The 13,685-nt window shown below is 55.1% G+C and overlaps 7 protein-coding genes across 7 annotated transcripts; 3 read left to right on the forward strand and 4 right to left on the reverse strand.

Moving 5' to 3' along the window:
• OT_ostta04g01650 (Up-frameshift suppressor 2) lies at nt 1-3,104 on the forward strand (the record flags this gene model as incomplete). Its single annotated transcript, XM_022984465.1, has 1 exon — nt 1-3,104. A coding segment is annotated over one exon (3,104 nt), but the record flags the coding sequence as incomplete, so codon positions are not given.
• Nucleotides 3,105-3,182: 78 nt separating this feature from the next.
• OT_ostta04g01660 (Aminoacyl-tRNA synthetase, class Ia) lies at nt 3,183-6,488 on the reverse strand (the record flags this gene model as incomplete). The annotated part of the gene is made up of 1 exon (XM_022984466.1): nt 3,183-6,488. One exon carries the CDS (start codon nt 6,486-6,488, stop codon nt 3,183-3,185), a length of 3,306 nt encoding a protein of 1,101 aa, XP_022838733.1.
• Nucleotides 6,489-6,733: 245 nt separating this feature from the next.
• On the forward strand, nt 6,734-7,654 carry OT_ostta04g01670 (Pre-mRNA-splicing factor 38; the record flags this gene model as incomplete). The annotated part of the gene is made up of 1 exon (XM_022984467.1): nt 6,734-7,654. The coding sequence occupies one exon, from the start codon at nt 6,734-6,736 to the stop codon at nt 7,652-7,654; it is 921 nt and encodes a 306-aa protein (XP_022838734.1).
• A 51-nt stretch (nt 7,655-7,705) lies between these two features.
• OT_ostta04g01680 (Serine/threonine-protein kinase, active site) lies at nt 7,706-9,466 on the reverse strand (the record flags this gene model as incomplete). The annotated part of the gene is made up of 1 exon (XM_003078649.2): nt 7,706-9,466. One exon carries the CDS (start codon nt 9,464-9,466, stop codon nt 7,706-7,708), a length of 1,761 nt encoding a protein of 586 aa, XP_003078697.2.
• Nucleotides 9,467-9,675: 209 nt separating this feature from the next.
• Nucleotides 9,676-10,200, forward strand: OT_ostta04g01690 (Acyl-CoA N-acyltransferase; the record flags this gene model as incomplete). Its single annotated transcript, XM_003078650.2, has 1 exon — nt 9,676-10,200. The coding sequence occupies one exon, from the start codon at nt 9,676-9,678 to the stop codon at nt 10,198-10,200; it is 525 nt and encodes a 174-aa protein (XP_003078698.2).
• A 62-nt stretch (nt 10,201-10,262) lies between these two features.
• Nucleotides 10,263-10,982, reverse strand: OT_ostta04g01700 (Elongation factor G, III-V domain; the record flags this gene model as incomplete). The annotated part of the gene is made up of 1 exon (XM_022984468.1): nt 10,263-10,982. The coding sequence occupies one exon, from the start codon at nt 10,980-10,982 to the stop codon at nt 10,263-10,265; it is 720 nt and encodes a 239-aa protein (XP_022838735.1).
• A 98-nt stretch (nt 10,983-11,080) lies between these two features.
• On the reverse strand, nt 11,081-13,581 carry OT_ostta04g01710 (BRCT domain; the record flags this gene model as incomplete). Its single annotated transcript, XM_022984469.1, has 2 exons — nt 11,081-13,468; nt 13,537-13,581. The coding sequence occupies 2 exons, from the start codon at nt 13,579-13,581 to the stop codon at nt 11,081-11,083; spliced, it is 2,433 nt and encodes an 810-aa protein (XP_022838736.1).
• Between the last annotated feature and the right edge of the window lie 104 nt (nt 13,582-13,685).

Below are 13,685 nucleotides of genomic sequence, written 5' to 3' on the forward strand. Positions count from 1 at the left end.
AGGCGGCGGCGGAGCTCGAGGCGAGACGGCGAGAGTGGGAGCGATCGCGCGAGGTCAGGGCGAGGGCGAGGGTGGGGAACGCGTCGCCGTCGAGGCCGGACGAGCAAGGGCTGAAATCGAGGGATTCGAGCATTAAGAAGAATACGACGCTGATTAAAAAGTTGCGGACGATTACAGAGGAAAACGCGCGGGCGCTGTTGACGGAGCTGAGTAAGACGAATGTGAGCAAGTACGTCAGCGAGGCGGCTTTGGCGTGCGTGGAGGGGAAGATGAAGAGCTCGGACGTGAACGCGGCGGTGGAGATCATCTCTTGCATGCACCAAACGTACGCCGACTTTGCCGCGCCGCTCGAAGAGGCGCTGCGCGCGTACGTGGTCCCACCGAGGCCCGAGACGCTGTTGAAGATGGCCGAGGGTGAGATCGAAGCGCTACCCTCGGCGTTGCAACGCCGGATCAAGCTGCGTCTGTTTCTCGAACTTCACATTGTCGGCGTGTGTCCCAAAGTGAAGCCCGTGCTCGATGTGGTGAAGGAATTGGCGCGTCTCGAATACAAAATCGCGCCTGATCTGTATCAACACACCCTGAGCACGCTCTCAAGCTTCGCGAAAACTTTCGCGGTAGAGATGCTCGGCGCCGAGCCAGAGTTTGAGACGAACGACGAAGATTTCGTTCTTCCAGCGGATGTTCAGCAGGAGTTCAAGTCGACGCTCAACGAGTACTGCGACAGACTCTTCCTCGTGCTCATGGAGGCATTTTTTGCCATGACGGAGCAAGAGCGCGAGATAGCACGATTGCTAGAACGTACCGGAGCGGTGAGCGAATCTGCATCTGTGGAGTTCGCGGCGCTCACGAAGGTTTTTGACGGATTGTTGAAGGGGGCGACGACTCTTGCCGAGACGCTTGGACGAGAGCTTCCAGAGATGAAAAAGAAGGTCGAGGAGAGGGTTGCACCCGTGGGAACAATGGAACTACATCGAGGTGGCGTGCGGACATCGAGCGAACGAAGTGATTTGTGGGAAGACGAGGAGCAGCGGCACTTTTATGAGACACTTCCAGATTTACAAGCCTCCATACCGGCGGTGTTATTAGCTAGCGATACGCAAGAGATCGAGTCCGAGACCGAGCGACTCAAGCGGGAAAAGGAAGACATCACTGAGGGACGTACTGCAAAGTTACAGGGATTAATCTTGCGACTATCCGACTGCATGTCAAAGGACAAAGCTGATTCAATTTGCACAGATTTTTGTTACATCGGAGCTCGAGGTGGTAGGAAGCGTTTGATTCAAGAGTTCCTGAACGTTCGACGGTCGGAGATCGATCGCATTCCCTTTTATGGTAGAATGATCGCAACTCTCGGGGCCGTTTTTGATGACATCGCTCCCACCGTGTCAAAGGCTCTCAAGGAGGATTTTGATTATCTCATGAAGAAGGGTACGCGCGCAAATCTTGGCGAGCGGTTGAAGAACATCATTTTCATCGGCGAGCTCGTCAAGTTCGGGATGATAACGGATTTGAGTACGGTTTTCGAAGTCATTAAACTACTCGTTGACGATTTTCACGGAGACAACGTCGATGTTCTGTGTTCTCTGTTTGATGTAGCCGGTTACTACCTCACGAGAACACAGACAACGTCAAAGCGAATGGGAAGTATTTTGGACATCTTCTTGCGACTGAAAGCCGTGAGCCAACTCGATGCGCGTCAGTGCGCACTGGTTGACAGCGCTTATTACAAGTGCAGACCAGTTCAGACGATCATCGTACGTAAAACTCGGCCGCCGATGCAAGAGTACATACGAGATCTCATTTTTTCTCAACTGTCAAAGCGGACGTTAGAGAAAGTGGCGACGCAACTCCGAAAGCTACCGTGGGACGAGACGGAGGAATATCTCGTGAAGAAATTACTCAAGGTGTGCAAGCTCAGGCATTCATCGGTACCAGCCGTCGCTGCGCTGATTGCAAAGTTGTCCCAGTTCTATCCGACGCTTGCTGTGCGATGTCTGGACGCTGTGCTCGAAGATGTTCGATTCGGACTAGAAGTAAACGAGACGTGGATGCACCAACGACGTGTCGCAAATATGAGGCTTCTTGCATGTTTGTACAAGGAACGCGTCTCGCACTTCCGCGAGATCCTTGACACGCTCTACCTGATAATTTCTATCGGTTATGATGGGCGCGAAGCGAAGGACTACCCGGGCGACACGATTCGCCTCCGCATGGTTTGTACACTTTTAGAAAACGCCCTTAAAGGCCACGGTGCGATGAATCACGCGCAGCGAAAGGAACTCGATAGATTTCTCATCTTCTTCCAGCGCTATGCCCTAACAAAGGACGTCGCTGTAGATGTTGCAAACGACGTCGTGGAGGTGCTGGTGGCGTTGAATCCGCGAATGAAAATCTGTGAGACTTACGAGGAAGCGAATGCCGAGTGTAAAAAACTTATCGAGAAGCCAAATACTACGCCTGGTGGCATGGAGACCGTATTGGAAGAAGATGAAGTTGAGGGGTTGAGTGAGAGTGAGGAACCTGAGGATGAAGACATGGAGGAGTCGGCGGATGAGGAGGACGAAGAATCATCCGTTAGCGAGCCCTCAGTCGACTCGGACATGGACGTCAATGATGAACATGCGTCTGGTGACGGATCCGAGGCTTCCGAAGAGGAGCAGGAAGTTAAAGTTCGCATGAAGCTCAAGCAAGCTTCGATGCAAGAGCAGCGAGACTTCGAGCGCGAAATGAATAAATTCCTTGGCACACCTGCTAATCCGGCCCTTGGTAGTGCTACACGAAACTTCTCGAAAGCGAGTATTTACAAACCGAAGAACACTTCTGGGGGTACAATCATGTTCAAAATGTTGGTAAAGAACCAGGGAAAGCAGGTCACGAAGGAACTCAATGTACCTGAGGGCGCTGAGTTTGTGGCGAGCGTCAAGGAGGTCATGAAAGCTGAAGAGGCTGAGCTCGCTGAAGTGAAGCGCAAAGTGCTCAATATGGGATACCGCGATGACGAAGATGAGGGGTCAAATTTCGTTCCTAGATCGCGTCATAATTACGGCTGGCGTGAGAAACCAAACGACCGTAGAGAATTTAATGCGTCGAGATGGCTGTAGCGTTCTAGTTCTAGCACCGCTTTCAATTAATTTGAGTTCATTTGAATTGAATGTTTGATTTTTCCTACAGCAAGCTAATTAGTTCAGAAGCACTCTCGCGAGACCCTCGGCGAGATTATTGCCTTCAGTAACGTCTTCCACGACTTCAAACTCGAAAGCCGGGGATCCGGGCGTGGCTTCGTCAGCCTTCGAGCCCACGTTGTCACTCGTTGTGAGACAAATCCTCACCTCAGGCACGTGTAACGCGCGCTTGATGAAATCGATGTTCTCCGAGAGCACGTCTATCTCATTGAAAATACTCTTCAGACTGAGAGCTGAGACACCGGCGACGTTCGTCTCATCCATCTTGTACTTGATGAAAGGCATGACCATTTTCATGACATTTTTGAAGTTGGCGTCTCCCGCAAGTTCGCTGCCCTTGACCTTTTCGAGGATTTCTGGCACGGGTGGGAACGACTTCATCTTTGCTTCATAGCACTCAGACAAGATGCCCAAGCAAATGGCGCGCCATCCGACGAACTCAGAGGCAATGAAGACAGTGGCAGACTTGACAGACTTAGGCGGACCCTTCGGTCCCTTCTTCGGAGGAGCCGTACACTTGGCGATTCCCTTACGCATATTCGTGATAAGATCACCCAAATATTTGTTCGCAGCAGTGAGGGCAGTATCTTCCGGTTCACCGACGGGGAAGCCTGCGTTAGTGACGCTGCCTTCCTTCATCAGGAGTTGACCGTAGATGTGCTCGCACGTGTGCGGACAAATTGGCGCAAGGAGCAGAGTTTGTACCTCCATGAAGCGTTTCACAAGGTCAACTTGCATGCCGCCTTCTTCGGCACTCATGAGACGATACGCATCCCTTGCAGACTGCAAATCATAGAAGCCAGTCTTCAGCGCTTCGCGGAACATCATGTTTTCATAATTGGCTTGCGTCTGCGCGATGGCAATGTTCATGGCGTTTGCAAAGACACGATCGATGAACTTGTTCGGAGCCGTCTTGCGTAGCTTATCTGCTTCGATGTCAGCGTTTTGTTCTTCATACCAAGCAATCTCCTTCGTCAAGCGCAGAATAGCGGCGTTTGCCGTATCTTCGACGAAGTTGGCGTCTTCGACCGTATCACCAGCATCCGCAAGACTGAAACGCATTGCGTCAGCGCTAAACTCTTCGATGGCTTGCTTAAGCGTCTTGAAGTTACCGGTAGACTTACTCATCTTCTCATTGTTCAAAAGCAAGTGACCATTCGTTCTGAATGCGCGCGGCCACATCTTTTTATCTTCCCAGATCGCCGTGTGGTTGTAGATGGCAAAAGACAAGTGGTTTTGAATCAAATCTTTTCCGGAGACACGAAGGTCAAACGGGTACCAGTAGTTGAATTCGTTGATCATACGATCAAGCAAATCACGCGGGAAAACATTCTCGTCAGGCTTCTCGGTTCCGAGGAAGATGGCATCCCAAACTGCATCCGTCATAAGCTCCGGCTCGACTGACGGCCGCGCGTTGCCAAACATGTCTCCACCTTGTAACAGGTGGGCAACAGTGTAATACGCCATGTAAATGGTGGAGTCCGAAAGCGACTCGATTAAGTACTGCGGATCCCACGGCATTCTCGTGCCCAGGCCGAACGAGCGGCTACAAGCCCACTGACGAAGCCACCCGAGAGTGTGAATGAAACCATTTCGAGCTTCTTCATGGTAGCAGTTCATGTTCTCGAGGCATTTGTCGGCTCTCAACTTCCAAGACTCTTCACCGTACTCGAGGTACCACTGATCAGTGAGCGCGACGACGCACTCACCGCCGGAACGGGACATGACAGTTCGCTCGGGCTCGCTGTACACCAAACCAGTCTTATCGTCAATCATCTCCTGCCTGATAATAGGCTTTGCTTCCTTCACTGGTTTACCCTTGTGTTCGCCAAGGAGCATGATACCATCAGTGAAACCCTTCAAGTACGTTCTATGCTTGGCTTCATCGAGCTTAGTGCGATCGTTTTGAGACTGAATCTTGAGTTCGGCGCACACCTTCGGTGCGCACGCGTCGCCAAATTCAGGAATGTTAATGCAAGGAACAACCTCAAAAGGCATCACCCACTCATCCTTGACCCCGAACTTCTCGCGAAGACCAGCCTTCGCCTTGAGATCGCTGAGAGCCATGAAGTCATCCGGCGAATCGGACGGGACGGAGGTCACCACACCCGTGCCCTTGTTCATCAAAATGGTCATCATGGGCAAGCAGTAAATTTTTTTGAGAACCGCTCTCGGGGATTCCACCACGCAGCCGATCAAAGCTTGGCCCTTGAAGCTGAGTAAGCACTTCGGCTTACCCTCTTCGGCAAACTGTTCCTGATACGACAAGTTGAGGGCGGCACGCTCGCACATGACGAGAACTTCTCCATTCGCGAGTTCGTACGCGCCGTAGTCACCGTCTGGCAAAATCCAGCAGTTCGTCTGGCCGTACATCGTCTCCGGACGCAACGTCGCCGCGGCCAAGAACACTTTCTTACCCTTCAACGGAGCCAAATCGCCGGTGAGGCACTCCTCATACACAGCCATCTTGATGAGGAGATACTCTTGCGGTCCAACGCCTTCGCCTGAAGCTCTGTCGTGGTCGGCGCACGGCTGACCGTCGATCGGCGAGTAAACAGCGTAGCGCTTCGCCTTCACAATCTTACCGATCTTCTTCAACGTGTTGAACTGCCATCGAACGAACGCGTCATAGAACGGGTTTGCATCGGTGGTGATGAACGAGCGTCTCCAGTCGACTTGGCAACCCATCGCCGCGACGTCTCGCTTCGCCAATGGTGGGAAGTAGTTCAACCAGTGCATGGAGTCCGCGAAGCTCGGAATTTCATCCTCCGGGATCCCACTCGCCTGCATGATCCCCCACTGCGTGCTCTGCGTCCCCTTCTTCGCCGAGGCCTTGGACTTCTTCGCCACAAACTTGGTCGGGTCCGTCGGCCCCGCGTTCGCCGCCTCCTTCGCCGCCTTGGCCTCCGCCGCCGCCGCGAGCTCACTCTCGTCCGGGAAAACCGGCGGGTTCCCGTACTGCGCGATCTCTTTCGTGATCTTATCCGCGCACGCCTTGATCGGCATCCCGGTGCAGTGAAACGCGAACGGGAACAGCGTGCGATCGCCCTTCAACCTGTGATACGCCGACGCGAACTCCAGCTTTGACAGCGAGAACGCGTGTCCGAGGTGCAACAATCCATTCATGTACGGGTACGGAAAATTCCCGAAGAACTTCGCCTCGCTCTCGGCCTCGCTCGCGCGCGCCGGGGCGTCCACCTCGAACGCCTTGGTCTCCTCCCATCGCGCCTGCGCCCGGCGCTGGAGATCGAGCAGGAGGTCTCGTCTCGCGGTGTTCCTCGGCGCGTCCGCGGGAGCGCTCATCGTCGCGCGCGCGAGGGTCTTCGCACGCGCGCGGGCGCGGTGTGCGGGGCGCGTCGTCGCGCGGGCGATCGTCTCCACGCACGGATTTTTTCACCACTTTTTCCCATCACCGGCGGCGGGCTCGGGCGGACCGCGTGCGTGGGTGACTGACGTGAATCAGACTGTTTGCCCACACGGAGTGATCTCCCGGGCGCGCGACGCCCGCGCGCGCACCGCACATCGCGCCCGACGCGTGGGCGCGAGCGATGCCGTCGGTGATCGAAAACCACGGACGACCGATCTGGACCCCGTTCGGGAACGGCGCGGCGACGAGCGGGAAGTCGCACGGCGTCGAGGAGGTGCTTCGACAAAACATTGCGCACTCAGAATACTTTCGAAAACTTCGTCGCGCGGACGATCTGGGGCGACCGGCGTACGATTTCATGGCGCTCGTGGATGAGATTTATGAATTGGTCGATCACTGCGAACCGTGGATGTGCGGGAACGCGCGGGGGGCGTCGACGGGGTTTTGCATCTTGTTTCAATTCTGTGAGATGGAGCTCAGCGACGGCAACGTGTGGCATTTGTTGAGGCACGGAGACTCGCCGTTTATCCGAGCTTTAGGGTTCCTGTATGTACGGTACGTGAAGAACGGGCGGGAGCTCTTGAAGTGGTGCGAGGAGTTCTTCGGAGACGAGGAAAAGTTTAAACCGTCGCCGGACGGGAAGGAGGTGACGATGGGCGCGTTCGTTCGCGACTTGCTGCTCGAGCAGAGGTACTTCGAAACCATCCTGCCGAGGATTCCTGAGGTTGCGAGGAGAGAGATCGTGGAGAGGATCAAGGAGCTTGGATACTCAGATAAAGGTCTCGGTTGCGGTGGTCAGGGCGGGAGCCGCATTGCTGGTGGTTCTCAGCCGCAGTCTGTGAAGAACTCACTTGCAACGCACGTCGGCAGACGGGCCCCGAGCGCGAGCGGTCGACGAGATTACGACGATCGCCGCAATCGAAACCACTACGATGATAGACGCGATGGTGGCTATAGAGACAGAGACAGAGATTATCACAGGCGGGAACGTTCTCGCTCGCGCGACCGAGACAGGCGACGGGATCGCTCGCGCTCGCGAGATCGCGACTCGTACAAACCTTACAGGCGCGAAGACAAGTACGACCGTTACGATCGACGATAGACATAAAAGTGGAAATTTAAGTTCATTTGTACAACGAATCATTGGACAAATCTATTGTTCATACACCTTTGAGAGCCAAGGATGCGCGAGCGCCTCAGCGGCGCTCGCGCGCCGTTCAGGATCGACGCACAATAGTCGTTCCAAAAAGTCAACTAAATCCTCGTCATCACTACCGATTCTCCTCCGTAAACTCGTCCTCTTCGGTCGAAGGATAGTCAAGCTACCGCTCATCTCGTCCAGTTCGTATAAAAATCCTTGCTTGGTGAAGTACTTCTGGCTCTGCGTTCCTTGTGCGAGCATCTTTGGATCGAACGGCCCCCTCATGCTTACCACTCTCGCCAACAGACCCGACACGGAATTATTGCGAAATAACACTCTTCCGCTGTATATTTCGGCGAGAATACAACCAAGAGACCACACATCAACCTTTTGCGAGTATTGAGTACCGATGATGACTTCTGGCGCCCTGTACGCTCGGGACTGCGCGTAAGTACCGATCACATCGGTGGTGAAACACGAACTGCCAAAGTCGATGATCTTGACGGTGCAATCGGCGTAGGACTTCATCAAAATGTTCTCAGGCTTTAAATCGCAATGAATCAGGTTAAAATCGTGCACAAAGACAAGAGACTTGAGCACTTGCTTCGCGACGCGTTGAATTCGAGCCAGAGAGAAGTACGGCGTGGGAGTGGTTTCCAAATCGTACTTTTGAAACTCGTACAGATTCGCTCGTAACAGCTCGCTGACAATGAAGAGATGCTCTTTAAAGTAGAAAAAATCAAGCATGCGCAAAATGCCTTTCTCGTCCTTCGGATCCTTGTCGTTGAGCATCTTCAATAGCTTGATCTCGTCCAGTCCTTGGTCCACACAATCCTTGTTGTTCTTTATTATCTTCAAGCACACAGCCTTATTCGTCTGGAGATCCTGCGCGCGCACCGTCTTACTGAACGCCGCTCGTCCAATTCCTTCGGCTATCCTGTACCTGTTCGCCACGACGTCACCGTACTTAACGACGAATTCCTTTGAAGTCTCAAAACCAGTTTTACTTGCCTTGTGATACACCTTCAAATGGAAAGCATCGTACGCGCTGTGCGTGGGATCCGTCCAACCCGAGGGTAATGGCGTGGTGTTTCCATCAGCTATCTCACTCTCGCTCGGACCATCGCCAAAGGTGAAGCTCCCCGGGCGATCGAGGGTCGGCGTCTTGGCGTCGCCTTCCGTCGGCGTCTTCCCATCGCCTTCAGCCGACTTAAAGTGCACATGTCCGTCATCATCCGGCTCACCCTCGAGCTTCACCTCCGTCGCGACGAATGAGTCTACGACGTATTTCCAGACCTCATGCCTGGGTACAAAGCACCTTTCGAATCCCTCATCGTCGTCGTCTTCGTACTCGCAATTTGCGTCTCCTCGCGCGCGCCACATCGCCAGCGCTTCCTCGTGCGTCCTCGTCCCGTCCAACTCATCGAACGGCTCGACATTCGACACCGTACTGGCCCGTCTCTCCTCTTTCGCCCGCTTTTCCTCCATCTCCTCCGCAATCGTCACCATCGCGCGTCCGCTCACGTCCACGCTTCGCAAGCGTCGAAGCGTCGACGCGCTCCATTTGCTCTCCTCTTCATCCTCCGAATCCGACGCCTCCTCGCTGGTCGTCTCTTCGACATCACCATAATCCATTCCGCCGCTCGCGCCGCCGTCTTCCCGTGCCATCTCGCGCGCGAGCGCTTTTTCGCACGCAGTCAGGTTGTGTCTGCGCAAAAACTCCAACGTCGTCCTGAGCGCGTCTTCGTCCGCTCTCAACGCGTTCACGCCCATCGGAAAGAACCACCGTCGACGTGATATTCAACTCTCCTCGCACTCGCCGTCGACTCGCGCGCCTCGAGCCGCGACGCACCGAAGTGTGAAGCGAAAAGCGAAGACGCATTGAGAAAATCCCCAAAAGTGTCCCCGACGCGCGACGCATCGCCTCAAACGTCGTCGCGCGTCCTCGCGCACCGCGCTCGCGCGCCTCGAAGTCGAGAGCGATGACAACGCTCTCACCCTTCACCTGTCGCGACCTCTTGCGGTACAACGCGGTGAACGTGGACGCGTTGACGGAGACGTACGGTCTGCGCTTTTACCTGCACTACCTCTCGACGTGGCCCGAGATGTTCACGTGCGCGCGAGACCGCGAGGGCGATCCGTGCGGGTACGTCATGGGTAAGGTCGAGGGCTCGGGGGAGCTGTGGCACGGGCACGTGACGGCGGTGACGGTGGCGCCGACGCACCGGAGACAAGGGCTCGCGCGAGAGTTGATGGGCGCGCTCGAGCGGGCGACGGAGGACGCGAACGACGGGTACTTCGTCGATCTGTTCGTTCGAGTGTCGAATAAACTCGCGATCGGGATGTATGAAAAGTTTGGGTACTCGGTGTATCGCAGGGTGCTGAATTATTACAGCGGAGAGGAGGACGCGTTCGACATGCGGAAGGCGATGCGACGGGACGTCGCAAAGAAGAGCGTTGTGCCGAGCGAGAAGGATTGGCATCCATGGGAGTTAGAGTGGACGTAGTGCATACGATTTGACGTTTTATTATTTGATTTCTAGAAGCTAGGCCGCACGTTTACGTCGGGTCATCCTCCGGACGGCCACCACTTGAAGTCTGCTCGACCGCTCGTGCTATTGAGGATCCTCTCTCGCAAATTCTCTGCCACACTCTCCTCTATGATGACCTGCACGTGCACGGTCCCGTCATCCGAGTACTCTTCGTCTACTTTTTCCGCACTGAACTCGTCCAGCGCGGAGAAGACGCGACCTACGTCTGCCGCGTCCATATTGCAAACGGCGTCGCACCTCGGGGTGACCACGACCGCGGTGCGCGTCGCGAGCTCCAGCGCCGTCTGGGCCGCTCCGCCGTACGCTCTGATTAAACCACCGGTTCCCAACTGCGTGCCACCGTAGTACCGCGTCACGAGAACCACCACTCGATCGAGGCCGCTGTTCTGTATCGCCGAATATATTGGCTGTCCGGCGGTTCCGCCCGGCTCGCCGTCGTCGCTGAATCGATACACGTCATCGCCGATGCGAAAGGCCCAGCAGTTATGCGACGCACCGGCGTCGCCGCGCTCGCGGACGAACGCCAAGGCCTCATCGGGGGACGCGCACGGGGACACGGCGGCGACGAAGCGACTCTTCTTCGCCACTGTCTCACAGGTCGACACCTCGCGCGGCGTTTTGAACGCCCTGAGCGCGGGCGAGCGAGTGGAGTACGAGTATTGAAACACTCTCGAGCTCGACCGCGAGGGAGCGGAGGCGAGCGTCTCACCGAGCGCTCGAAGGGTCGAGGACAGCATGGCGAACTCTGAAGTCAGGTATGCGTGTGCACTACGGATGGTGAAGGTTCAACATCAAGCTACGTTTGCTATGCTAAGCTACATGTAGTACTATTGCTCTAAATCCACTCGCTTGGGTTATCGCCTTGCGAGGTGATGCTCCTCGTGGTCGTCGCATTGGTGGACGTGGAGAACAATGTGTTCAGCTTGTCCGTTCCATCGAGTCGTGCGCGAGGAGACTTTCTCGGTGAGTTCCGCTTGAAATCCGCGTATCCCACCTGCGTTTCGTGCTTTTCCTGCTGAGTGAGCTGCAAACTTGAAATCCCCGTCGCGTTTCGTGCGGCAACCAGCGTTGGCGGCGGGAAACTGATGGGTTCAGTTGGCATCGGTTGCAGTCTCTGTCTTTCTTCTTGCTCTTCCATCTTCTCCATGACCTCGTTGTACAGCTGTTCAGTCGCTTTTGCTCTACTGTTCGGAGTTTTCAGGCGTTTACTTCCAGGAGTCGTCCCGGAGGACTTACGAGAAAGTGGAGTCTTCCCGCGGAGGTCAGCAGACTTGCGCTTTCGGCTGTCGGTGCTCGGAGTACTCTTTGTGATGCTGTTCGGTGTCAACACATTCGCGTCAGACGTTTGCAGTAAAGCAGAGAGATCCCTTCCAACCTGAGGAAACGACTTGGTACGTTGATCTGGCTCGGCTTGCGAGTCCGCGTGCCGCTCGGGATCAGACCTAGGAACAAAATCGGACTCTTTGAGACGCTTGCCAATCTTGATGGAGTTCTCCAACCACTCGACTGTGGTGATTATGTGACCCCACTCCGAAGCACCTTTATACTTCGCACCAGAAGCGATCGGCGTGAGCAAGTGGGTGTTCTGTGTTCGAGTTAGGCGATCAGAGTACTTGGCATCGACAAGTGCGCACATGTATCGAATAGCGCGTTTCACGCTCTCATCGTATTGCGATGTGCTGATGTGAACATCGTTCATTTCCGGTAGGTCGCTTTCGAGCGGTCGATACGCCACAGAGTTCATCACGTCGATGATCTTACCCTGGTGCAAGCACTCTTCCAGCCAAAAGCATGTCACGAGCTGCGTCTTACCGATTGCCATCTTTGCCAACATCCGTCGCTCTTCTGCACCTGGCATCGATGGGCATACCATGAAGTCAGCCGTCATGAATTCTCTGCCAGTGCGCGAATCAATCACTCTTCCGCCGCCCTGACTAATGATTTCTCGCGCCGTCGACGCTTCATCTTCCGGTAACAGCGCAGAGAGCGCCATTTGCTTGTCGATGAAGGGCACATTAATCGAGCCTGGATCGCCTGACTCGGCCTGAATGTCGCCTCGAACGACCTCTGTAGCGGGTAGTTCAGTTCCAATCGTGTTGTGAGTTTCAGGCACACAGGTACGAGTAAGGTTCTCCCGAGCAAGAGGATTTTGCTCCCTGGTCACGACCTCTGGCTCACGAACTTCTTGCTGTGGTGCAGCCATAGCTGGGTTCAACCGACTCACACGATTCTCGCGCACAAGCTCTTCCGACACATCCCGATTACCGCCCGAGTTCAGCGAAACCGACGATGTCTCGTTTCGACGAAGCTGAGTCATAGCCTTGCCGACCTTCTCCCAGACTTTCTCCGAGATGAGATTGTCCTCCGAAGGCAGACACTTTCTCTCCGCGGTGCAGTTGTACAACCATGTATCGGTGAGGCAGCGATCTTTAGCCATCCTCACGCTGTGATAAGCTCTGAAGCTCGCATTCCGGCTCAGGACTATGTGCGTCGCCCTATCTAAATCCTTAGTGAGGATACCAGCGCCAAGACGAACCATCTTCGTGATCTCAAACGCATCCTTTTGCATCAAATTCTTCTTTGTTTGGGAATCCTCAGGCCCGTAGTCATCGTATCCCACCAAGCAAATTCGACATCCGAATAAATAATGCGAATCCCACGGTGTGTCATCCTCTAGCAGCGGCGGTGGCACCCATTTCGGCTCTTGCGGCGCGGCGACGACTCTCTCCACCACTTGATATCGATCCTCGCTGGCCTTCTCCCCTAACCGCACGCAATCGTCCAACCACTTTTCGCTCACAATCTTAACGAGCGACTTTCCTCTCTCTGACTCAGTTTTCGCTACCTCATACTTCTGTCCCTCGGGTTTCGCCGCAATCAAGTGGGTGCACTTATCGCACACCAGGTCCGGTGAATATATCCCCCCGTTTGCCTCCACCCTCTTCTGAAGCGCCGACCGAACCGTCAAATCTGTGAATCCCGTGATGGACACGACGCACCCCATCAACGGCGGCGCTTTGTATCTATCCATCTCGATCAACCGCCTCGCCTTTGCGCTCGCGCGCAACCAATCCAGCGTCACGATTGGTTTCCGCATCTGTCTCGCCTCGTCGTACTTCATCGAGGTCGTCGTCTTCGCCACGCACACGTCGAAGGCATCACCCAGGCCGTGGGACTCATCCAACCGCACGTCCAACGACGCGCACAGAGCTCTAATCTCCGCCTATTCAGTGAGAAAACGAGCTCGAGGTCAGTCGGGACTGGTGGAGCTGAGATTTCAAACGCGCGCACCTTTTCCTCGTCATTGAACGCGGTGACGATGAGCGTGGTGGACATCTCGAGCGGAGATCGTCGAGGATGATCACGACGCGCGCCCGGGCGAACGCGCGCGCGAATTCGCGCACGAGTTCGACGCGCGAGGGGTAAGATCTGACGTGAGC

Source organism: Ostreococcus tauri (assembly GCF_000214015.3).
Source record: "Ostreococcus tauri WGS project CAID00000000 data, contig chromosome 04, whole genome shotgun sequence".
NCBI classification, from domain to species: Eukaryota; Viridiplantae; Chlorophyta; class Mamiellophyceae; order Mamiellales; family Bathycoccaceae; genus Ostreococcus; species Ostreococcus tauri.